Source organism: Erinaceus europaeus, chromosome 7, assembly GCF_950295315.1.
Source record: "Erinaceus europaeus chromosome 7, mEriEur2.1, whole genome shotgun sequence".
Classification (NCBI taxonomy): domain Eukaryota; kingdom Metazoa; phylum Chordata; class Mammalia; order Eulipotyphla; family Erinaceidae; genus Erinaceus; species Erinaceus europaeus.
In genome coordinates, this window is record NC_080168.1 from 74,350,061 (window position 1) to 74,377,391 (window position 27,331).

The window sequence follows — 27,331 nt, forward strand, 5'->3', positions numbered from 1 at the left end:
TGAGAAGAATTGCTGGGTCATAGAGTAGGTCCACTTCTAGCCTTCTTAGAGTTCTCCAAACTGCTCTCCACAGGAGTTGACTAATTTGCCTTCTCGCCAGCAGCGTAAAAGGGTTCCTTTATTCCTGCAACCTCTCTAATATGTTTCTTAACTTCCCAGACCAATAGCTAAATGACATTTCTCAGCTTCCCAGGCAATTAGATGTTGCCACACATATGGTTAGTGGAATGCAAGCAAAAGTATGAGACGCCTGGTGTGAAACATAAATTCCTTCTCATGTAATGGTTAAACCTCTTTTCTTCTTATCTGTAATGGTGCCAGATAAAGGAGCTTAGAAATCATTTGTTAAAGATGACAAAACCTCAGAGAAAGAGAGAGAGAAACATGCCACAGGAACAGTCTCCTCCTGTTCCATAGCATGAGGGTTAAAACCTGGGGCTGTACATATGACAAGGCAAGCACCCTACCCAGTGAATTATATCTCCAGTCCAAAATGAATAGTTTGATTTTCACTAACTACTTTGAAAACTAAATGGGATACTTTAAAATGTTTATACTTCTACTCCCAAGGAACTTACTATTTCACCTGTAGCTTCAATTTTTTTTCCTGATACCTATGGAGAATATATGGGTGGAAAATGACTAACAGGGCCCTGAGATTAGACACATCCCAAGGTAGAGAGACAGTAACCACAGTCACCATACAGTTGATCAGAAGAAGTCAAGGTGGGAACACACACATAGGACACCCCTAGCTAGGGCAGTGTCAAGTTTGTGCCCCCCCAACCCATGTTTCAAGGAGTATTTATTTGTAAGACTTATGCATTATATGACATTGTTCAGACAAAACAACAGGGGTTATCTACTACATAAACAAAGATCAGAATACATTTCTAAGGGAGAAAACATCAGGGTAAAGGTACTTAAAACTGTCATTATCCAAATGTCATAATGTCAGGTACATTCTTTTGACGCCATAAGATATTAAGTTTAAAATACTCTTAGCCATATGCAGCTATTAAAAACAATGAACCCAGGAGTCGGGCAGTAGCGCAGCGGGTTAAGAGCACGTGGCACAAAGCGCAAGGACCTGCATAAAAATCCCACTTCAAGCCACTGGCGCCCCACCTGCAGGGGAGTCGCTTCACAGGTGGTAAAGCACATCTGCAGGTGTCTATCTTTGTCTCCCCCTCTCTGTCTTCCCCTCCTCTCTCCATTTCTCTCTGTCCTATCCAGAAATGACATCAATAACAACAACAATAATAACTAAAACAATAAAACAACCAGGGCAACAAAAGGAAATAAATAAATATTTTTTAAAAAGAACAATGAACCCACCTTCTCTACCTCATCTTGGACAGAGCTAGAAGGAATTATGTTAAGTGAGCTAAGTCAGAAAGATAAAGATGAGTATGGGATGATCTCACTCATCAACAGAAGTTGAGAAAAAAGAACAGAAAGGGAAAATAAAAGCAGGATTTGACTAAATCTGGAGTAGGGCACCAAAGTAAAAACCCTGGGGTAAGGGTGAAGGTGGATATTGGGCTTCCTGGGGCACCAGGGTGGTGGTGGGATGGGACACAGTCTTTTGATGGTGGGAATGGTGTTTATGTATACTCCTATTAATTTGTAGTCATATAAATCACTATTTAATTAATATGAAAGGGGGAAAATTGATTGTATGTCTCAAACTTTTTAAAGCACAGACTGAGTCTTTTAATACACAGGCTGAGTCATTTTTTTTTTCAGCTTTCCTTTGTATTTCTTTTTTTTTTTTAATTTTTTTTTTTTATTTAAGAAAGGATTAATTAACAAAACCATAGGGTAGGAGGGGTACAACTCCACACAATTCCCACCACCCAATCTCCATATCCCACCCCCTCCCCCGATAGCTTTCCCACTCTCTATCCCTCTGGGAGCATGGACCCAGGGTCATTGTGGGTTGCAGAAGGTAGAAGGTCTGGCTTCTGTAATTGCTTCCCCGCTGAACATGGGTGTTGACTGGTCGGTCCATACTCCCCAGGCTGAGTCTTTGATATGTTGACTCTCTCAAAAGTTTAGACCATGGAGAACAGAAGCAACCGGTGGCACAGCTATAGACAAATAATGTCAAAGGGCATAAATTATGGTGATGTGTATGATACAGCAAATCCTAACAAAGGGATATTTCAAAGGTAACCCAACTGCCAAATTATGTGATTATAGCAATAACTATCTATTGTCTTCTTAAACCCTAAGACAGCAGGAACCTCCTGCTTCCTCTATAGAGCCTATATTTCCCCCAGTCCTGGAACCTCTAGGGTGGGGCTCACTTGCCTTCATGCTTCTCTCAAGTCATACCAAATGATATTGCATCCGCCCACCCCAACCTAATCAACACAATGAGTACCACCTCAGCATGCTTCACTTCAGACTGTGTCCAGAGACATCAGGCGTGGAATATCAACCTTTCACCCTCATTACTCGGGTGAAACCTTTCCTTTCCTATTCTCAAAGTCCATTCCAAGAGGTTCACTTCCTAACAAAATTACAAAACCCTGGATATAGGTCAGGTCCCGTGAGATAGAACATATGTTCACATATATCCATAAATTAGGACAAAACATATACCTGAAAGTAAAAGTACACAATAGTCTGCAGTGAGTCAGTATCAAGTTCATAATGAAATAGTGTCTACTTAAACTTAGATACCCTTCTCACCTACTTCCTATTACAGTTCTCTCACTCACTCCAAAACCCCATCAAAGCAAGGACTGAAAAACTGAATAAGGGCAAGAGACTGGCATACTTTAATGATGACTCTTTAGTCACTATTAGGCCATCCCATCAGCTGGGGCCCTAGTTGAGGAGTCCTGAGATTCCCAAACAGACATGATGGGCCTAGACCTCAATAAATCCCTTTTTCCATTGTTATTGGTTATCTCTATCAGGAACAACAAAATTGACTCCTTTGTGGGCCCCCAAGTTGTAGGCCCTCACCTTGGATCAACAACAGTAGAGAATGTTCCATCCTCCTAAGGGAGTATGGACAACATACTCTATGCTACACCTGAGTAAGATGGGTCCTGATATTGAGGCAGCTTGGAACATTCCTACTGATGACCACAGAATGCACGGTCAGATCTACAGGGATGCAGAGGTCACACAGTCTCCTAAGCTGATTATGGGCCCCAGACCAAATCAAATGATGGGGTTTACAGTCAATAATATTTATACCCCTTCCTCATATTAGGGAGCTACTCTCTTCCCTATCCAGCTTTCTGTTCCTTTTCCAGCTATGACATCGTCTTCCTAAACAATAACTAGGATCTACCTGCATATCAGATTTCAGGCTCACGGAAAAAAAAAAACAAAAAAACTACTATAGCCACAGGCCCTTTGGAATATAACTAAAATATGCCTACTAGCTATCTACAAAATGGAGGAACCCCCCCCCCCCAACTCTTCATCTGCACTATTCCAGCCCTTAGGTCCATGATTGTCCAACAATTTGTTTGGCTTTGTATGTTAACTCTCTTTTCAGCCACCAGGTTTCAGATGCTACAATGATGCCAATCAGATTTCCCTGGACAGACAAACCCACCAATGTGTCCAGGAGCTCCACTACCCCAAAGAGCCACCCTACTAGGAAAGGAGAGAGGCAGGCTGGGAGTATGGATCGACCAGTCAACACCCATGTTCAGTGAGGAAGCAATTACAGAAGCCAGACCTTCTACCTTCTGCATCCCACAATGACTGTGGGTCCATACTCCCAGAGGATTAAAGAATAGGAAAGTTATCAGGGGAGGGGATGGGATATGGAGGGATCTGGTGGTGGGAATTCTGTGGAGTTGAACCCCTCTTATCCTATGGTTTTGTAAATGTTTCCTTTTTATAAATAAAAAAGGAGAAAAATAGAAATAAAGATAATAAAAAATAAATAAATGCTGGAATGTGGGGGAGACAGCATAATGGTTATGCAAACAGGCTCTAATGCATAAGGCTCCTAAATCCCAGGTTCAATCCCCCTCACCACCATAAGCCAGAGCTGAGCAATGTTCTGGTCTCTCTCTCTCTCTCTCTCTCTCTGTCTGTCTCTCTCTCTCACTCAAATAAAATATTTAAAAAAATAAATTAAATAAAATACTCTTAGCCCACCTGCATGTTAGCTGTTGGGCTCAGGCAGTCATGGACCTCTTGGGACACATCTAAAATAGACTTCCCAGCTTCTTCCAACATGAAGACCCCAAATCTCATCTGCTATACTCTTACCTTTAGATTCCTGATTATTAAACACTTTGCTCCGCTTTATATTTTAATGCTTTTTAGCTACCAAATTGTAGATGTTACCATGATACCAACCTGACTTCACCAGTGTATCCTGGAAACCCACTTTCCCAGAGCCCTACTCAACTAGGGAAAGATAGAAACAGGCTGGAAGGTATGGATGACCTGCAAATACCCATGTCCAATGGAGAAGTAATTACAAAAGTCAGACCTTCTGCACCTCATAAAGATCTTTGGTTCATAGCCCTAGAGGGATAAAGAATAGGGAGACTTCTAATAGAGGGGAGAGGATATGGAACTCGGTGGTGTGAACTGAATTGTATGAAACTGTACCCCTTATCCCATAGTCTTGTCAATCAATGTTAAATCAATTTAAAAAAAAGATATTGAGTTTATTCCAGTTATTCCATGTACAATCTCCAGACCATTATGGGTGCAGCCAGACAACAGAGTTATGGGTGATTAATGTGGCAATCCAACCCTCTGCCCCCTGTGAGAAGGGTTGTCTGAAATATCCAGACTTTACCGTAGAGCCGGATTTTTGTGGTAATGGGACAGAGCCTGAAATACAGGCCTCATGATTTATTACTAGTCAAAAGAATGCACCTGTACATATTTTGCAAACATAGGTGCAAAGGTAACAATTAATCGGGTTTCTAATAATAAGTATCAGAAAACTTGTACAACAGATAGCCATTAAAAATGTAATTAGCAGGGGTAGATAACGGTTATGCAAAGAGACACTCGTGCCTGAGGCTTCAAAATCCCAGATTCAGTCCCCTGAACCACCATAAACCAGAGCTGAGCAGTGGTCTGGTCAAAAAAAAAAAAAAATCTCTTTGTGGTCCGGGAGGTGGCGCAGTGGTAAAGCTTTGGACTCTCAAGCATGAGGTCCCCAAGTTCGATCCCCGGCAGCACATGTGCCAGAGTGATGTCTGGTTCTTTCTCTCTCCTCCTTTCTCATAAATAAATAAAATCTTTTAAAAAATGTAATTGAAATGTTTAAGTTGTTAAAGTTTAAAATTTCTTCTTGCTTAATTTTTATACTTATTCCATTTATCCAGTGAGGGGTACTTTCTAGAATTTTGATTTTTTGTGTGTAAGTTTACTGAGCATTTCTGAGGTGTTAGTCATGAGTTAGCATTTATAAGAAATGTATCTTTGTATATGGGGTATATCATATTATAGCTAGATCCTTATAATCATAGTGAATCATTGTTTCTTAAATCCTATCTTCCTTACACAGTTTTTTGGCTTATGTAATCTGTTAGTACTTACAGAGAACTTGTTAAATAAAAGGAATTTTTTATAAACCCATAGTCTACATCACAGATGCAAACACTTTTATATACTCAAATCTTTGTATTTACAATTCATATTTTGTCTTGAATTATATTTTCATCTGTACAAAATACTCTTTATCCTGTTCAATGTTTTTCACCTTGAATTCAATTTTGTCTTTTTATTTCTATTTTTATATACATCTTCCTTTCCTAATGAAAGAAAAATACAAAGACAGACCAGAGCACTTGCTCAGCTAAGGCTTGCAGTGGTGATGGGGACTGAGCCTGGAACCACAGAACCTCAAATATAAAAGTCTTTCGCATAACCATTATGTTGTCTCCTCAGCCCTAATTTTGTTTTTTTAATACTACTATACCTCCTTCTCTGGTTATTCATTTATGAACATATTTCTATGCCTTTATACTTCAACTATTATTTTATAGATAACTTATAGTAATATTATAGTTAGATTATTTGTATTTTATTATTGTAATATTTTATTTACTTACTGATTTTGGATAGAGACAGAAAAATTGAGAGGCCAAGCCTCAGCAATAAGCCTGGTGTCAAAAGAAAAGAAGAGAGGGAGAGAAGACAGTGTTGGCAAAGATAATAATGAAGTTATTCCAGTGTTGAGGAGATGAAAAGGAGTCAGAAGTCATAGTGTGAGGGGCATATGATAAATACCTATAAAAAGATAATGGTTTATCTCAGTTAACATAATTCCTTCCAGTTCCATCCAAGATAAAGAAAAGGAGATTTTAACTTTCTTTTTTTTTTTTGATTTTTCTTTTTTCTTTCTTTATGTATTTCCTTTTGTTGCCCTTGTTGTTTTATTGTTGTAGTTATTATTGATGTTGTTGTTGGGTAGGACAGAGAGAAATGGAGAGAGGAGGGGAAGACAGAGAGGGGGAGAGAAAGACAGACACCTGCAGACCTGCTTCACCGCTTGTGAAGTGACTCCCCTGCAGGTGGGGAGCCAGGGGATTGAACTGGGATCCTTAGGCTGGTCCTTGCGCTAAGCGCCACCTGCACTTAAGAAAGAGAGAAAGAAAGATGAAGAGAAAGAAAGAAAGAAAGAAAGAAAGAAAGAAAGAAAGAAAGAAAGAAAGAAAGAACAACTTTTTAGTCTTATCTTACTGAGCATATACATTACCATGCAAAAGGAGCTGGGTTCAAGCCCCCAGTCCCCACCTGCACAAGCTTCACAAGTGGTAAGGCAATGCTACAGGCTCCTATTTCTATCTCTCCCCTCCTCTTTCAATTTTTATGTCTTATCAAAATAAATTAATTAAATTTTAAAAACTATTTCAGTCTTATTGTAGCCGACATAATTGGGATATTTCTGTCTCTGCAAGTTTGCTTCATTAGCATGAACTGGGAAGTCACGAATAGGATGACTTTCAACTCACCTTACTTGGACTATAAAATGTGAGGTTGGATTTAAACCTACCATATGGAGAAGGGATCAATTTAGCCCATAAGTGTCTCTTGGAAGCTCCCATGAAGGGCATTAGAAGCTTTGTGAGCATATTACAAGACAAAGTTAGGGCATAAGTGTGCATATTCAGCAGACCTGCCTGCATCCTCAGCTCTCAAGAGCCAAAATAGATGCAGATGTGCCTCCAAGGAACTAATCACACCATTATTCAAATGGAAGTAAATGAGATGCACAGTTCTGATGGCAAAAATGAAAACTTCCCAACATTTCAATCAATACGCTGAGCTGATGATGTGCTTTAGGAGTCCAAGGGTCCTGTTTTACAATGAGTTTGGTTCCATGAGCTTCTTCAGATGGAGGTTTAGGAATTCACCCCATCCCTCTCCCCTAGAAATGGCAGAAGTTGTACCTAGGAGTATCATACAGCCAGGAGAGGCCACAGAATCCCACTTACCCTGCAGGAAGAAGTTTGGCTATAGTACTGACCTAGACCTACAAAGGATGCCATTCATATATATTGAAAACCAAAGAAAGGAGATACTTTCTCAGCTTTTCTCTCTCCTGCTCTAGGAAGAATGTAAATGTGTAAAGGCCAGTTTTGCCCAACTGGTTTTTGTCAGAACTGACCTACCCTATTCTTTCTTCCTAATTACCTCATAGCACTAAAATACTTCTCAGCCCCCACCCTAGCCAGAAAATTCTGACCTTCAAAGCACCCCAGGGGCTGGGGAGATAATAGAGTAGAGCAGCACATGGTGCCTCTGTGACTATCCACAGCTCTCTACCTATGCAATGAGGATGATACATCCATAATAAAGTTGACCTGAAAATTAAAGGGAAAAAATATAATATGACTAATATACTTGATACTCCACAGGTCCTTAAAGCTCCAGCAGTTTGGTGCTTCTTTGCTTATTTAAAAGGGTCAAACACATTGTGTGTGGGGGGGGGGGAACTATACAAATGTATAACCTATTACATTAGGTTTATTTAATTTTTAATTTTTTATTTATTTATTTGTTTTTGGATAGAGACAGAGATATATTGAGAGAGAGAAGGAGGAGATAGAGAGGAAGAGAGACAGAGAGATGCCTGCAGACCTGCTTCACTGCCTGTGAAGCAACTCCCCTGCAGGTGGGGAGTCGGGGGCTTGAACCTGTATTCTAAAGATCCTTGAGCTTAACTAATTTAACCGGAAGTACTACCGCCTGACTCTCACATTAGGTTTATTTTTTTATTATCTTTATTTATTTATTGGTCAGAGACAGCCAGAAATTGAGAGGGAAGGGGGCAATAGAGAAAAAAAGAGAGAGACCTGCAGCACTGCTTCACCAGTTGTGAAGCTTTCCCCACGCAGGTGGGGAACAGGGGCTCAAACCTGTGTCTTTGCACACTGTCACATGTGCGCTTAACCAGGTGCACCACCACCCAGCCCTCTATTACATTAGGTTTAGATATAAACTCATATTTGAATAATTAAAGGATATCCATTTCTGGGGTTAGGCGGTGGGGCATTCAGTTGAGTGCACATATTATCATGTGTAAGGATCCAGGTTCAAGTCCCTGGTCCCTACCTTCAGTAGAGTAAGCTTTATGAGCAGTAAAGCAGTACTACAGGTCTGCCTCTCTCTCTCTCTCCCCTCCTTCTCTCTCAATTTCTCTCTATATTATCAAATGTAAAATACGGCAAAAAAAAAAAAAGATACTCATTTCTTACCAACAATATTTTCCCTAACACCTCCCTTCCTCAGCCCCACAAAATCCATGTGGCTACCCTCCACTCACGCTGCCCTAGCCCCCCACTACTGGGGTAATACTTATAAATCAAGCCTGTCTCCATATGTAACAAAAATGCATTGTTAGAGGAATGGCTATAACCCTTAACATAAAATTCCATTTAAAAATGTGAATGCTGAGAATTCTTTTATTTAATGTTTTATTTAAAAAAACATATTTTTGATACAAAAAAAAATAAAGAAAACCCAGCTGGGGGAGAAGATAGCATAGAGTTATGCAAAAATACTTTCATGTCTGAAGTTTCTCTTTTTTTATATATTTATTTATTTTCCCGTTTGTTGCCATTGTTGTTTTTTTTTTAATTGTTATTGATGTCATTGTTAGGACAGAGAGAAATAGAGAGAGGAAAGGAAGACAGAGATGGGGAGAGAAAGACAGGCACCTGCAAACCTGCTTCACCGCCTGTGAAGGGACTCCCCTGAAGGTGAGGAGCCAGGGGCTGGAACCAGGAGTCTTATGCTGGTCCTTGCACTTTGCGCCATGTGCGCTTAACCCATTGTGCTACCTCTTCCCTATGCCTGAAGTTTCATGCCCAGGTTCAATCCCCTGTACCACCATAGGCGAGAGCTGAGCAGTGCTCTAGTGAAAGGAGATAAAAACAAAATCAGAAGCAAGCAAGCTGTAAAATTTATGAGAACATGGTGGTTATCTTTGGGAGGAGGGAGGGTGGGGACACAGAACTTTGGTGCTGGGTGTGGTGTGAAACTATACATTGTAATCTTAAGGTCCTGTAACAAAAAGAAACTTTTTTTTAATTTATTTTCCCTTTTGTTGCCCTTGTTGTTTTTCATTGTTATTGTAGTTATTATTTTTTTGTTATTGATGTCGTTGTTGTTAGATAGGACAACATAGAGAAATGGAGAGAGGAAGGGAAGACAGAGAGGGGGAGAGAAAGAGAGGCACCTGCAGACCTGCTTCACTGCCTGTGAAGCGACTCCCCTGCAGGTGGGGAGCAGAGGGCTCGAACCGGTATCCTTATGCCGGTCCTTGCACTTTCCACCACGTGCGCTTAACCCACTGCACTACCGCCAGACTCCTCCCCAAAAAAAAATTTAAGAGAAAAAAACAAACAAAAGTTTGTTCAGACCCTCAAATTTACCAATGATACTGGTGAAAAGAAACAAGATTCTGAAAAATATCCAATTTTATGTTAAGCAAAAAATAATTTCAGAGAGTAGAAATAATGAAGTAAAAAAAAAAAAAGATCAAAGTTAGATGCCCATTTCCACTCTTCACTTCCATGCTGAAATTCCAGTCTATCCCCAGCCAGAGTAGCAGACTTAATGCACCATTAATCCGGCCTGCTTTCTGCCACCAACTGAAATAGTCACAGTCATTCGATTTTTAAGGGAAAGACAGGGCTGCACAAGTACATTCCAGAGGTCTTTTGATAAAACCCATCCTGTGTGCTCCATCTGCATGTACAATCTGCTTGCGTATTTTCAGCCAGCTTGCATGGGCAGATTAATGCATACAATTAGAAAGCAACCTCACAGGCATTCAATAAACTGCCTTCATTATTATACTCAGGAGAGTCCCTTTGGATGTCAATAAAAGCCTAGTTTTCTGCCTGTTAGCTAAATAATTGACAACACTAAAAATAATCAGAAGCAAATGAACAGAATGGGGGACAAGGTGTTTAGGAAGAATGTACTAAGATGTTCATGGTGCTGTCCTGGGATGCTACCATGAGTGTTTTCTCCAGAGACTTGGACTTGTAGTCTGCTCAAGTTCATGGTTGCCCTTCTCCATAGGGGGGAAAGCATACCCTTGGTCTGATATATAAACCATGCATCAGAGCAGGCTGAGACTCAAAAGGACATGAGGTATTGACTAGTCTGATTAGTCTGAAAGAATTTGTGTTTGTATGTTGTGTTCATTTGACAGTTGCAAGAAAATTTAATTTGGAAGGAGAAGAGAGGTAGGGAAGTCTGATTGGTCTGGTGTAGTCTTTATGTTACTGAAATTCTAACAGCTCTCCCAGACAATATTTCTCCCATAAATGGACTGTAAGAAGGTATGATAAAGACTTGTTCTACAAGGAATTTATCTTTTTCTAAGAAGCCCCTATCATATTTCTAGCCATATAATGGCCATTCATTTCATGAGTAATGGGCCTTTTGATTTCAAAATTAGTTTAAAACATATACCATTAAAAAAAAAAAAAACCTCACATATGTACTACTTCTTGTGTTCCTCAATAGGCTTTAAAAATCAATTTGAGACACTTCTCATTTTTAACCAACTTCTCTTTTTCCTGGCTAGCTAAGACTCTCACAATAAGCAGAAGAAAGAATGAGAGTGAAATGTGCATGTAATTGAATTCAGCTCCACCGATAGTGTGTGAGATGACTGAGGGTAAAACTTTTTTTTTCTTTTTTTTTTTTTTGCCTTTTACAGAAAAGCATGATTGATTGCTCAGGCTTAATAAAACACAAACTCAAGAAGCTGGAATACAATCAAAGAAAGGAGGGTGGATAACACAACTTCTGACATCCTGTGAAATTCCAAGCATCTCATCCTTCACTTTACCATGTGTAAAACTCTGCAGAGAATGGATTTGTTCAGTTTCCAAATCCTATATTCAACACCTCTCCTTCATAAACAGGCCTTCCTTTTTCCAGTGTAAAACTGGGGTACCACAGGATAAATCACACATATTCTTGTGATTCTGGGCAACTAATACCACCCACTACAGCTTCTTATCACCTTCAATTCCTCTGGCTGGGCCTAGGAATAAGCTATCTATCCTATCTTCATGAAAGAAAGCAGTAACACACACAGGGCTTTAATATAATCCCTCCCTCATGCCATCTCTCTAAAATAGCCTATTTCTTTTGGCATGTTGCTTTCTACAAGTCTCACCTCCATGCCTGCCTTTTAAGAGTAGAGAAAGGAAGGATATGGATTCTATAAGTAAAATGAAGGTAATACCTATTTTAAATTCAACAGGATAATTACTTTTTTGGTACTTCCCTCCCTGCCCCTGCCCATCTCAATCTCTCATCCATTTTCTGGCCCAGGTAACAGAGGCCAAGTACGAGATTTGCTAACGGGCAAAGTGAAGTCCAGGGAAACTAAATTTCCATCTGCATTTCTGAGTTCTGAAGAAAGACAGAGCTGTCTCTAGCCAAGGCAACAGAATTTCAGCAGAGTGAGAAAATCAAAGGGCACTGTACTTAGAGGAGGAACACATTTTAGGGCATCATTTATACTCACCTCAACATCAGAATGATCTTAAATCCTGCAAGTAAATTACAAAGATGGGAAGAGCAAAAAGTAGGCAATCAGGGAACAACTAATATGAAAGCTGAAAGTCAATTACTAGTTCTGATAGAACCAGAACTTCATTTTTTTTCATATTTATTTATTCCCCATTTGTTGCCCTTGTTGTTTTATTGTTGTTGTTGTTGATGTCGTTGTTATTGTATAGGACAGAGAGAAATGGAGAGGAGGGGAAGACAGAGAAAGATAGACACCTGCAGACCTGCTTCACCACTTGTGAAGCGACTCCACTGCAGGTGGGGAGCCAGGAGCTCGAACTCGGATCCTACAACAGTCCTTATGCTTCGCACCACATGCGCTTAACCTGATACGCTACCACCTGACTCCTGGAACCAGAACTTTCTATGCATTCACTACAAAATAAGGTGCATGGCCTCCTGCAACCAAGGAACCCTTTAAAGTTCCAATGTCCCGTAAAAATCCAGGCATTATTAAAAATATTTTCATAAGATTATTTATTTATTTAGTATTGGATAGAGACAGAGAGAAATTGAGGGGGTAGAAGAAGATAGAGAGGGAAAGAGACAGAGAAACACCTGCAGCCACACTTCACCACTCATGAAGCTTTCCCCCTGCAGGTGGGGACCAGGGGTTTGAACCTGGGTCCTTGTGTACCATAATGTGTGCACTTAACCAAGTGTACCACTGCCTGGCCCCAGATATTTATTTATTCCCTACAAACCATTTGTGGAAGAAACACTTCAATCTCTATTTTTAAAAAATTCAAATTTAAAGAGGTGGGTAGGAGTAGATAGCATAATGGTTCTTCTTCTTCTAGCGTTTGCCCTTCTTCCGTAGCCAGTCAACAGCATCAGGTTGAGCCTGATGTAAAGTTTCGAGACCTCCTTTGAATCTGGAGAGGTGGCAGTCGTTGACTATGTGGGTCATAGTCTGTCTGTAGCCGCAGGGGCAGTACGGGTCATCTCTGGCTCCCCAGCGATGGAACATAGCGGCGCACTGGCCATGGCCTGTTCGATAGCGATTGAGGAGAGCCCAGTCATAACGTGCTAGGTCAAAGCCGGGTTGACGCTTGCAGGGGTCTGTGATGAGGTGTTTGTTCTTTACCTCAGCTGACTGCCAGCTCTGTTTCCAAGAGTCTGGAACAGAGAAGTTCAGTGCAGGCGTAGGGGACCAGATTGGGTGACGAGATGTCAAGCGTTGAACAGGGTGGGTCCTGCTCTTGGAGCATAATGGTTATGCAAAGTGACTCATGCCTGAGGCTCCAAAGTCTCAGGTTCAATCCCCCCACCCCCACCCCACCACTGCCACCTCCACCACAAGCCAGAGCTGAGCAATGTTCTGGTAAAAAATAAAATTTTGTAATTCAAAGAGGTTTAGTAAATTGTGTAAGGTTACACAGAGCCAGATTATGTGGTTATAACTTTGAACCCTGATCAATTTAGTTTTATAATAATTGTACCATCTTTGGAATTAAATAAGGGTCAAAAAGACAGATCTTTAGTTTTGTTTATTTTTTGAGGCAGTGTACAGTTACTGAAAGTTAGGACACAAGCTTATCTCTACAGCCTGTAACAATAAGAGCCTATAACATTAAGAGTAACCCCACATATATTTAAAAAAAAAAAAGCCCCATGCTCTATGGTCACCAATGGGAAGATTTGTCAACAATCACAAGAGCATCTCAATTCTTATCTATAAAACTATACATCTGGGAGTTGGGTGGTAGCACAGCAGGTTAAGCACACATGGCACAAAACTCAAGGACCGGATCCCGGTTCGAGCCCCCGGCTCTCCACCTGCAAGGGGAGTTGCTTCACAAGCAATGAAGCAGGTCTTCAGGTGTCTGTCTTTCTCTCCCCCTCTGTCTCCCTTCCTCTCTCCATTTCTTTCTGTCCTATCCAACAATGACATCAATAACAACAACAATAATAGCTACAACAATAAAACAACAAGGGCAACAAAAGGGAATAAATATTAATAAATAAATAAATAACTATAATTCTGTAATAGTCTTTAGCCTATTAGATAAGAGATCCCTAGTTCTAGTTGCACACTTCTTTCCAGACACTCTTCCTTGTGTGGTGTTTTGGAAGTTAACATAATCAGAAGTACCTTGGATTACCCAAGGTGTCAAGCTCTCTGATTACATCAACCAGGAAATTGCTCAAATTTATCAGTTCTGCTTCTTGTTTTGTTTTATATGATGTGTACAAATCAGACCTGGAGGGGGCCAAGTGGTGGCACACCTGGTTAAGTGCACATAGTACAATTCACACCTGGAGCCTGTTGGCTGGGGTATAACCAGAAGGGAGGGTTGTGCTAACCGGGATTCAGGAAGGGGGGAGGTTAGAAGAGTGGCGATGGGACTGCCAGCATAGCTGGGGGAACTGACCACACCACACCTGGTAGCCAAGCATGGTCACCTGAGGCTGTGCTAGATAATGTGAGTCATCAGCAATGGTAGAGCCTTTAGTTCAAAAAGGAATCAGTTATTCTGGAAGTCTATATGATCACTCCCAGCTATAAGAGCCCCTATGCTAACAGACTGTTGGGGGGGGTGGTAGATAGCATAATGGCTATACAAAAGACTTTCATGCCTAAGACTCTGAAGTCCCAAGTTCAATCCTTAGTATTACCATAAGACAGAACTGAGCAGCATTCTGATGAAAAAGAAAATTGATTAATCAAAGAGCCAGGTGGTGGATCCTGGTAGAGTATACATGTTGCACAAGGACCAAGGTTCAATCCCTTACTTCCCATATGAAAGAGAGAAGCTTCACCAGTGGTAAATCAGTGCTGTAGGTGTCTTTCTCCATTTCTGTCCCTCTCTCCCCTCAGCCTCTCTCTGACTCTACCCAAAATGAAATAGAAATTTTAAAAATCCATAAGATCACATGAGCCTCAATCACAGAGTATTCTGTCAGTGACCATGGTGACAGTGACATGGTGGCAGGCACCCTCACTTCCAAGGAGACAATCTCCTAGTATGAAGGAACCTGGATTTCAGCCTAGGGCCTGAGTACATGCCCTGGGCCACACCTACTCCTAATCACAGAGCCACAGGGTTAAGTCTGTTAACACCTCATCACAGACCCCTGCAAGCGTCAACCCGGCTTTGACCTAGCACGTTATGATTGGGCCCTCCTCAATCGCTATCCAACAGGCCATGGCCGGTGCGCTGCTATGTTCCATCGCTGGGGAGCCAGAGACGACCCGAACTGCCCCTGCGGCTACAGACAGACTATGATCCACATAGTCAACGACTGCCACCTCTCCAGATTCAAAGGAGGTCTTGAAACTTTACATCAGGCTCAACCTGACGCTGTTGACTGGCTACGGAAGAAGGGCAAACGCTAGAAGAAGAAGGGTTAACTCACCATGTTTCTGGGGCTTCATTGCATAACATAGAAAACCCACACAGGACAGAACTCAAACTTGGACATTTTTCAGAAATTTTCATAAATACTACAATCTGACCCAACAAACAAAGAATTTTGTTTTAACCCAATCAGCAAAGTGGTAACAATTTCACTTAGAATTATATTATAAGAAAGAGAGAGAGAGAAAGGAAGAGAGAAAGGAAGGAAGGAAGAAAGGAATTATACAGGAGCTCCGCAGTGGTATACCACGTTTAGCACACGTTACCATGAGCAAGGACCCAGTTTCAAGCCCTGCTTCCGACCTACAGGAAAGTTACACAAGCAATGAAATAGTGTCATAGATATTTCTCATTCTCTCACCTCTATCTCACCCTCCCCTCTCAAAATCTCTGTCCTATCAAATAACAAATAATAGTAATAATTTTTTTTTAATAAACCAATTATACTGGGCCATAAGAAATAAGTTTAGGGAGTTGGGCAGTAGCACAGTGGGTTAAGCACAGGTGGCTCAAAGCACAAGGACAGGCCTAAGGATCCCAGTTCGAGCCCCCAGCTCCCCACCTGCAGGGGAGTCACTTCACAGGCGGTGAAGCAGGTCTGCAGGTGTGTCTGTCTTTCTCTCTCCCCTCTGTTTTCCCCTCCTCTCTCCATTTCTCTCTGTCCTATACAACAATGACGACATCAATAACAACAGTAATAACTACAACAATAAAACAAGGGCAACAAAATGAAATAAATATTTTTAAAAAGAAAGTTATTTAAAAAAAGAAATGTTTAATGTATTTGTAGTACAGATAAAAAGAAGCTGTAAAAGCTATTGTTTTACTATTAAGGGTGCCCTCCCTACCCATTATTTCTTTATACTATTAGCACTCAGCTCATTAGATTTAGCTAATGAATAGACACTTTGAGCTAAAGAGGATATTTTCAAAACTGAAGAATCCATCCTCACAGATTTAAGTGATTCCCCATGGGGGAGATTTTTCTAAGAACAAAGATATTTAATTAAATCATTTATTTATCATTTTTGTTTTATTTGTTTGTTTGTTTTGCCATCAGGATTATGGCTGGGATTTCCAGCCTACATACTTCCACTGCTCCTGGAGGACTCTTGTTCCATATATATATGACATATGAGAGACAGAAAGGAGAGTCATTCTTTCAGTTTGGTAGCTACTCTTGCCCTAATCCAGCTTTCTATCCCTATTGTCAACTCCATCTTCCCAGCCAATACTTTTAGGTCACCTGCATGTTAGCTATCAAGCTCAAGCAAAAATGACTAAAGTCCTGGGTCCCAAGGAACACACCTAAAATAGATGTCCTAGCTTCTTACCATCATAAGATCCTGATTCTTATCTACTCTAATCCTTCTTTTTGATTCCTGATGACTAAACATTTTGCCCTGTTTTTTTATTTTTTCTTTATTTTTTCTTAGATTTATTTATTCCCTTTTGTTGCTCTTGCTGTTTTATTGTTGTAGTTATTCTTGTTGTTCTTGATGTCGTATAGGACAGAGAGAAGTGGAGAGAGGAGGGGAATACAGAGAGGGGGAGAGAAAGATAGACACCTGCAGACCTGCTTCACCACTTGTGAAGAAGCTACTCCCCTGCAGGTGGGGAGCTGGGCTCCAACCAGGATTCTTCTGCCAGTCTTTGGCGCTTTGCGCCATGTGTGCTTAACCCGCTGCGCTACCGCCTGACTCCCCACTTTCCCGTTTTATATCTTACTGCCTTCTAGCCACAAAGTTGCAGATACTACTACAATTCCATCCTAACCTTCCTGGGCAGATAATCTCACCGATACTTCCTGGAACCTCACCTCTCCAGAGCTCTACCCCACTAGGGGAAGATAGAAACAGGCTTGGGGTATGGATGGACCTGCCAGCACCCATGTCCAGCAGAGTAACAATTACAAAAGTCAGAACTTCCATCTTCTGCACCCCAAAAAGAATTTTGATCCAGGAACGGGTGGTGAAACACCTGGTTGGGCACACATGTTACAGTATGCAAGGACCCGGATTTGAGCCCCTGGACCCCACCTGCAAAGGGGAAAACCTTTACGAGTAGTGATGTAGTGCTACAGGTATCTCTCTGTGTCTCTCCCTGTTTACCACCCCCTTCCCTCTCAAATTCTGGCTGTCTCTATCCAATAAATAAATAAAGATAATAAAAAAGAAAGCCTTAAGAAAAAAAGAATTTTGATTCATACTCCCAAAGGGAAAGAAATATTAGGGGAAGATGACTGGTGGGCTCTGAACTCCAATTCTACCAGGACCCAGAGAAAGAAAAGGGTTCAGAAAGGGAGGACATTCATAACATGTGACTTAGGAAGAAAAAGCAAGACCAAGAAAATAATGGGGAAATATATATAAATATAGTTACAGAAATAACCATCAACCGATTATTTGTGACCTTGGGAGAACTACAGCAGTTTGCAGTGGAGAGAATGGGGACCTGTACAGAAAGAACTTTGCTGTTGGGAATGGTGGGGAGATAACCCCTGTTATCTCTAAATTTTGTAAATAAATATTAGATAAGAAAAGTTTCAAAAAGAAAGTAAGATAGAAAAAGAAAGGGTGGCTGGGCAGTGGCCTACCCAATTAAGTACACACAGTACTGAACGAAAGGATACACGCAAGCCCCTGCTCCCCATCTCCAGGGGTAATGCTTCACAAGCGGTGAAGAGGGCCTGCGCAGTTGTCTTTCTCTCCCTATCTCTGTCTTCCCCTTCTCTCTGAATTTCTCTCCTAATTAGTTTTTAAAAAAAATTTTTAAAGGTCACCGAAAGCGTTGGATTCATAATGCCGGCACCAAGCCCCAGGAACTAGAGGCAAAGAAAAGAAGGAAAGAAAGAAAGGAAGAGTGGAGGTCAGGCGGTAGCGCAGCAGGTTTAGCACACATAGTGTAAGTATGAATCTGGGTTTGAGCCTCCGGCTCCCCACCTACAGGAGGTTCGCTTCACAAACGGTGAAGGAGGGCTGCAGAATTATCTTTCTCTCCCCCTCTGTCTCCCCTCCTCCCTCGGTCCTATCCAACAACAACATCAATGACAACAATAACAACAATAACGACGAGGGCAACAAAATGGGGAGAAAATTAAAAAAAATAAAAAGGAATTAAAAAAAAAAGGCAAGGAAGGAAGGAAGGAAGGAAGGAAGGAAGGAAGGAAGGAAGGAAGGAAGGTGAGTCACCACAGAATTGCAGCACTGCTCCACTGCTTGGGAAGTGCCCCCCCCACCCCCAGTATAAGTGCTCCTGTGCCGGTGGCTAGTGCAGACTGGAACCCAAATCCTTATACATATATGTGTGCTACTTCCAGACCCCAGAACAAAGGTGTTTTGCTTTTTTGGTTTGTTTTCAGCAGCCTGGTATTGCTTTTGGAGGTTGTACCTGATGGAAGTGCTGCTCTGCATGCCTATCTTCACCTCCAGAGAATTCTGCCTGGTGTAGCTGTTGTGCAACAGAGGACAGGCCACTGGTGTGCAGGCATGGCGCCCAGCAGGAAGCCAGGGGCGGGTCTGTCACCGCCTGCTGCAGCGATGACCCCTGACCCTACGTCATTGGTCACTGCGGTGGCGACCCTTGACCCCAGTGAAGCTCAGAGGTTCTGCCCCCAGGCGCCCGCCATGCTGCTGCAGGTCGGCGCCTGGGAGCCACTTTTATACGCAGTGTTTCTATTCCACTGGCCATGAAAGGGCACTTGGCTGAGTAAAGATGTCTGCGATTTGATAATCTGGTTTACACCGTGACACACTTTGATTATAAGATTTATCAGCCAACCCCAGGCACTTTAGCATGTTGATGACATCAAGATAAAAGAAGGTGAATATTAAGTGTGGGTAGAAAGGAAACAGACTTTCATATCTGAGGCTCTGAGGTCGCAGGTTCAATACCCAGCACCACTGAAAGCTAGAGCTAAGCAGTGCCCTGGTAAAATAAGTAAATAAATATCCTTTTTTTTAAAAAAAAAAAAAAAAAAAGGCAGTCTGGGAGATGGTACAGTGGATAAAGCACTGGATTTTCAAATGTGAGGTCCTACGTTCAGTCCCTGGCAGCACATGTACCAGAGTGATGTCTGGTTCTCTCTCTCTCTCTCTCTCTCTCTCTCTCTCTCCTGTCTTTATCATTAATAAATAAATAAAATCTTTTTAAAAAGGAAACAAACTTACTATTGCCGGTGTTCACAAAAGGCTTCTCTTCTGAGTTGTTCTTGAAGTCTTTGTTTCTCCTCCATTTTGTTGCTCTGAAATTGCAAGATATCAAAATGGAATCTGTTTGGGAAGCTTTTTAAAGCAAAGTACTGGTGTAAAGTTATGCAACACCCCAAATCCTTAGGTTTAAGTGATATTAGGCCTGGGAGAGTGAGTATATAAAAAGGCGTTCATGCCTGAGGAAACAAAGGTCCCAGGTTCAATCCCCAGCACCACCATAAGCTAGAGTTGAGCAGTGCTCTGGTAAAATAAATAAATATAATCAACCTCACTTGTCCAGTACTGACTACCAGGGTTACTATAACAATGTCTCTCACAATCCATGGCTCCCCTCTCCCAAATGACTGGTTTCATCACAGAATCCACACTTTACATTTTTGTTCTTTCACTCAAAGGATAGCAACATATATTTTTCTTTAGACATTCTTTTTAATGCTCTAAGGGAAACACAAAATTTCCACACCAATGGAAATAGTAATAAATGGATAAATAGTACATACAAAATTTATATATACAGTAACATTCCACCAAAACATTCAGGAAAAGATTTTCAATAACCCAACTCAACTCCCATCTGACTAAAAATTAAGTACTTAAAGCTGTTGAGAGACTGAACAGTGAATGTCATTTAAAAAAAAAATCCATCCCCTTGAATAGAAAAGAGTTCTGTTTTTAATAAGTTATTTGGAGAGCCTAGAGACAAAGAACTTCATATTTGACATTACTGTCACCATGACTCTGGCATATTTTAACCCAACTTAACACACAAAAAAAACTTGCTTTAGTTCACTATGAAATAACTCATTAAAACAAAAACTTGCCTATGAGAAACATTTATACAAAAAAAAAGTGTAATAGGGAACTGAAAAAATTTGTATGATGTAGAAGAGATTTGAAATTTATAGTGAGTCGGGCAGTAGCGCAGCAAGTTAAGCGCACGTGGCACAAAGCACAAGGACCAGCGCAAGGATCCAGGTTCAAGCCCCTGGCTCCCCACCTGCAGGGGAGTCCCTTCACAGGCAGTGAAGCAGGTCTGCAGGTGTCTATCTTTCTCTCCCACTCTCTGTCTTCCCCTCTTGTCTCCACTTCTCTCTGTCCTATCCAACAATGACAACAATAATAACTACAACAACAAGGGCAACAAAAGGGAATAAATAAATTAAAAATGTTTTGAAAGATGTTGAAATTTATAGTGAATCCAAAAGAAACAACAGTTGGATTTTCTTTAAAAAAAAAAAAAAAAAAGAATTAGACTTGCCCAGCAGGAAGACCTGTGATGAGAATAATGGCGGTCTGGGTTGCAATAGACTTTCATGCCTGAGGCACCAGAGGTCCCAGGTTCAATCCCCAGCACCACCATAAACTAGAGCTGAGCAATGTTCTGGTTGGGGGAGGGAGATGAAGGGGAAGAAAGAGAAATAGAAATCATTATTTTCAGACCTTGACATAGTTTGACTCCATCTTTGAAAGAAGAAAATAATTTTTAAAAAATTCCATATTCTCATATTGTTTATTGCTAAGAAGGTGTTCGTTCACACAGAAATACTTGCTAGTTTCACTTTGAAAGCTAAAATAGATGGTTTTTGTTGCAGAAAAAAAATGGAGGTTGACTATTGTTAGAGGCAGTAACTCTAGAATAGTTATAAGTATAGTTGCTTTTTGAGTTTGAGTTTTAAGAATAGTTTAAATATAGTTGCTTTTTGCCCTCCTGCCCAGTGAGGTGGAAAATTCCTTGCCCTTTTCCCCTCAACAGAACCTAAACAGTGAAGGCCATCAATTATTTTGAATGACCCTGCAGCGGACAGGCCTCCTCATGACCTCTGCATAGGAATACTGTTACCAGATAGTTAAAACAGATGGCCTGATAAAATTGCAAACAGATGGCCGGGTGGTCCCAACAGAGAAAATAAATGTGGTGACCCCCACTTTGCCCGGGACCTATTGGTCTGGTGTGATGTTTAAAACTAGCCCATGCTTTGCTCTGAATGGATCAGGCTTTTGCTAAGTTTGAAATGATTGGATATAGGCTGATAAGGTGATGTGTTCCCCCTCCCTGAGTGTAGTCTGAATTCCTATAAATTGTATGGTTTGAGCTTTGTTCAGGGTCGAGCTTGGTAGACTAACACCAGTCACCATCTCGGCCCGGATTGCAATTCGTGAATAAACATCTTTTGCTTCCTTGCAGTGGATGGTGGTTTGATTTCGCTCTTTAACAACTATGACATCACAAGAAGAAATACAAAGCATTTGGAGTGTTAATGAACCATAGAACTCTAGGAAGCAAACTAATAGAGATATGTGAAACAAAATAAACGTCATCTCAATCTAGAAAAATATCCTGACTCATATGATAAGTTAAAAAGATATATATTTAAAAGTTGGGGAGGGGGGCAAATGGTGCCACACCTGGTTAAGTGCTCAAAGACCTGGGTTCAAGCAGGGGGAAAGCTTCACAAGTGGTGAAGTAGTGTTGCAAGTCTCTCTCTTCTCTCTCTCTCTCTCTCTCTATCTATCTCCTCTCCCCCCCTTCTTTCTTTTTTTTAACCAGAGCACTGTTCAGCTCTGGTTTATGGTGGTGTGGGGGATTGAACCTGGGACTTTGGAGCCTCAGGCATGAGGGCCTGTTTGCATGACTACTATGCTGTCTACCCTCTGCCCTCTCTTATTTCCCCCACAATCACTCTCTCCCTTTCTCTCTCCCTTCACTCTCAATTTCTCTCTGTTCTATCAAATAAAATAAATAAATTTATATATCTGTTGGTCAGGGGGGCCAGGAGGTGGCACACCTAGTTAAGCGCTTACATTATAGGGTGCAAGGACCTGGGTTCAATCCCCCGTCCCCACCTGCAAGGGAAAAACTTAACAAATGGTGGAGCAGCACTGCAGGAGTCTCTCTGCTTCTCTCCTTCTCTATCTCCTCCTCTAAATTTCTCTGTCTCTATCCAATAATAAATAAATAAATAATATTTTTAAAAATTGGGCAGAGAGTCGGGCGGTAGCAGAGTGGGTTAAGCACACATGGTACAAAGTGCAAACAACAGCTAAGGTTCCCGGTTCAAAGCTAATATATATTAGCTTTGTGAAAAGCAGGGAAAGAAAAGCACCTAGAGACCAAGGCTGCATTCCTTTGCAATGTCAGAAATTGGAAGAAAAAAAAACTTTAATCTCTTAACATGTCATTGAATTCAACTCACAAAAACAGTAACACAGTAGCTAAATTATATTTAAGTGTCTATTTACCCCTCCGAAGTTGATGAAACTGAGGAAATAGCAAAATGATTATGCAAAAAGACTTATGATGGTTATGCCTGAGGCTCACAGGTCCCAGATTAAATCCCTAATATTACCTTGTATCAGAACTGAGCAGTGATCTGGTTAAAATTAAAGAGATTTTTTTTAAGAAGTTGATGGAGGGCAGGGGTAGATAGCATAATGGTTATGCAAACAAACTGCCATGCCTGAGGCTCTGAGTCCCAGGTTCAATCCCCCACACCACCATAAGCCAGAGCTGACCAGTGCTCTGGTAAAAAAAAAAAAAAAAAAAAGGGAAGTTGATGGAGAAGTAGTTAGTATGTAGATGAGGGAGATAGCATAATGATTCTGCCAAGGGGCTCTCATGTTCCAAAGTCCCTGGTTCAATCCCCTGAACCACCATAAGCCAGAGTTGAGCAGTACTCTGGATATATACATATACATATACATATACATATACATATACATATACATATACATATACATATACATATACATATACATATACATATACATATACATATACATATACATACAGGAGATAGCGCAGTGGCTAAGGCACTAGACTCTCAGGCATGAGGTCAATCCCCAACAGCACATGTACCAGAGTGATGTCTGTTTCCTTCTCTCTCCTATATTTCTCAATAAGTAAATATAATCTTTAATATATATGAGTAAATGATAAATTACATTCAATATCTACCACGTAGTTAACTGTTTTAGCATATACTATTTCAAATACTTGGATTTAGATTGTTTACATTTTCAATGAGTTAAGGAAATACTCAAATATACTCTCACATATATACACAATGCAAAATATCAGGAACATAGTATAGGAGATGGCATAGTTATTATGCAAAAGGCTTTAATGCCTGAGACTCTGAAGTCCCAAGTTCAGTTCCCTGCACTATCATAAGCCAGAGCTGAGCAGTGCTCTAGTAAAAAGATAATAATAATAATATAAAAATAAATCAGGTGGTGGTATACTTACTGTGTTCAAGAACCCAGTCCCTACCTGCAAGGGCTAAGTTTCATAAACATTAGGGCAGTACTACAGGTGACCTCTTTCTGCCTCTACTATTAAAGAATAACCGAGTGGAGGATTCACTGTGTTGGCACTGAACCCCAGCTAGAACCCTGGTGGCAAAAAAAAAGGGGGGGGGATCAGTTATAGGTCTTCCATCAATAAACTAAAATGCAGTATCATTGAATCTCGCTTACTTAACATTTATCAAATGTCTACCATATGTTTACTACTATATTAGATGTCAAAAATATAGACATGAATGGAGAAGTCTCTAACCTGGATATTTTCAAAGGCTTGCTGGAGACGTAGATAAGAAAGTAGAGATGTAATGTAATGTGAATGTACTTTGTAGCTGGGAAAAGCTCTAAACAGTTCAGTACTGATTGTGTGCCCCTTTAAGTGCAGACCCCATCATGTGCAGAAGATGATGGACCATTTCTGACATCAAGTTCATGGAAGAATACACTCTTTTTTTCCTTTTTGAAACTGGCTTTGTAACTTTCCTCAGACTCCCTTCAAGAGGGTGATGACCCTCTCCTCTCCTCTCCCGGATCAACTAGGAATACAAAAGGAGACCACCGGGGACCGAAACAAGACAGGACTATAATGACCACATGAACCCAGAAAATCACTGGTGAGTACAAACATGTGTGACTGGTGACAGAGAGGAGAGAGGGGCCTGAGAGATTAAGTGACTGCTAACAGTTCAGCAGTTTATCAATTGAGACACCACCTCCAGTACGCTCCACCAACAAGGGAACAGCTGAAGGGAGGAGAGGACTCCCCAGAGACTCACCAAGTGCAACTCTGAGTCTCCATTGCTACTACCCTCAGAATCTGGAGCAGCGGCAGGGAGGGACACCAGGGGACAGAGATCTAACCAGGAAACTCAGGAGAAGACCTATACCTCCATGGCATAGCTGAGGGGCTGTGAAAGTCTCTTTGCATAACCACTGGATTATCTCTGCCACACCCTGCTTTATCTTTGTCAGGAGTCAGTGATTAAGCTGAAGCCTATTGATAGTTTAAAAGCCCTCAGGCTCCCATAGCCTACAGGGAAGAAAAAAAAAAAGAGGCTTTTAAACCACTGAGCTCCAAATCAGAGATTTAAATACTATTGAAACAACTGTTAACTTTCACCACTGTGAACCCTTTAATTAACTTACTTAGACACAAGTCAATCCAGGCATTAGTGAACAATAATTTGAAAAGTACTGATAAAGGGACCTCATAACATAATATATAAAATGGTTAAAACAACAAGAAGAAATATTGGAGAAACGAACCAGGACAAGAGTCCAGCTAAAAGTCCTCCAGAGGGTGAAGCACAAAACAACGAGTTCAACATCCAAACATTAGCTAAGGAAATAATAACAGGAGTGAGTAAAGAATTTGAAAAAATTATAATCAGAAATACAGGAACAACAAATGAGAATATGGAAGAAAATACTAATTACCTCATGGTTACTAGAGAGCTGAAAGCTGAAATCGCTAAGCTAAGAGTGCAACTAGCAAAACAAGCTAAAACAGTATCAGAGCAGGGCAACAAAATAGATGAACTCCAGAAAACAGTAGAGGGCAGAGAGAATAGAACCTATGAGGCTGAAGACAGAATTAGCAAGATTGAGGATGAATTAGAGACAACTAAAAAAGAAGTAAGAGATCTCAAAAAGAGATTAATAGATGCTGAAAACAACAACAAAGTCCTATGGGATGACTTCAAAAGAAACAATATAGGCATTATTGGCATACCAGAGGAAGAAAGAGAAGGAGAGGAAGAAAGCATTTTCCAGGCGAAAATAGCTGAAAATTTCTCTAGTCTAGACAACATCAAAGACATAAAGATTCAAGAAGCCCAGAGGGTCTCAAACAGAATTAACCCAGACCTAAAGACACCAATACATGTCATACTTAGAATGGAAAGGAATAAGGATAAAGAAAGGATCCTCAAGGCTGCAAGAGAAAAACAAAGAGTCACCTATAAAGGAAAACCCATAAGATTAGCAGCAGATTTCTCCATACAAACACTACAGGCCAGAAGAGAATGGCAAGATATCTATCGAGTGCTCAATGAGAAAGGCTTTCAGCCAAGAATACTATATCCTGCTAGACTGTCATTCAGACTAGATGGAGGCATCAAAACCTTCTCAGACAAGCAACAGTTGAAGGAATCAACTATCACCAAGCCTGCCCTGAAAGAAATTCTGAAAGGTCTCCTATAAACAATCGGACCACCACAAATAGGACATATATCAAAAAACTCTACAAGAATGGTGTTAAAATATCTTCAATCTTTGATATCAATAAATGTCAATGGCCTGAATTCACCTATTAAAAGACACAGAGTAGGAAGATGGATCAGAAAACACAACCCAACAATATGCTGTCTACAGGAAACCCACCTAACTCAACAAGACAAACACAGACTTAAAGTGAAAGGATGGAAAACAATCATACAAGCCAATGGCCCGCAAAAAAGAGCAGGAGCAGCTATTCTCATATCTGACATGATATACTTTAAAATAGATAAGATTAAAAAAGATAGGAATGGACACTACTTAATGCTCAGAGGATCAGTCAATCAAGAGGACTTAACAATTATTAACATCTATGCACCCAATGAGAAGCCATCTAAATATATCAAACTTCTACTGAAAGAGCTACAGCAATATATTAACAGTAACACAATCATAATAGGGGACTTCAACACCCCACTCTCTCAACTTGACAGATCATCCAGGCAGAAAATAAATAAAGACATAAGGGAGCTAAATGAAGAGATAGATAAACTAGAACTATTGGGCATTTTCAGAGTCATTCATCCCAAGAAACTGGAATACACATTTTACCCAAATCCACATGGGTCATTCTCAAGGAAAGACCATATGTTAGGCCACAAAGACAGCATCAGCCAATTAAAGAGCATGTAAATCATTCCAAGCATCTTCTCAGACCACAGTGGAATTAAACTAACACTTAACAATCAACAAAAGATTAGTAACAGTCCCAAAATGTGGAAGCTCAACAGTACACTGCTTAACAACTTCTGGGTCAAAGAGGAAATCAAGGAAGAAATCAAAATGTTTCGAGAGGTCAATGAAAATGAAGACACAAGCTATCAAAATATTTGGGACATAGCTAAAGCAGTCCTAAGAGGGAAGTTCATAGCTATACAAGCACACATTAGGAAACAAGAAAAAGCACAAATAAACAGCCTGATTGCACATCTTAAAGACCTAGAAGAAGAACAACAAAGGAACCCTAAAGCAACGAGAAGGTCAGAAATCAGTAAAGTTAGGGCAGAAATAAATAACATTGAGAATAGGAAAACCATACAAAAGATCAACGAAAGTAAATGTTGGTTCTTCGAAAGAGTATGCAAAATTGACAAACTTTTAGCCAGGGATTCACAAAACAAAAAAGGG

The 27,331-nt window shown here is 40.6% G+C and overlaps 1 protein-coding gene across 4 annotated transcripts in view; it reads right to left on the reverse strand.

Annotated features, from left to right (window-relative positions):
* Positions 1 to 27,331, reverse strand: part of EPSTI1 (epithelial stromal interaction 1) — a 171,473-nt gene that overhangs the window by 78,404 nt on the left and 65,738 nt on the right. For all 4 annotated transcript variants that reach the window (XM_060194769.1, XM_060194771.1, XM_016194658.2 and 1 more), the window contains exon 6: positions 19,583 to 19,656. In XM_060194769.1, coding sequence (XP_060050752.1) covers positions 19,583 to 19,656 — 74 coding nt within the window. The remainder of the gene's footprint in view (positions 1 to 19,582; positions 19,657 to 27,331) is intronic.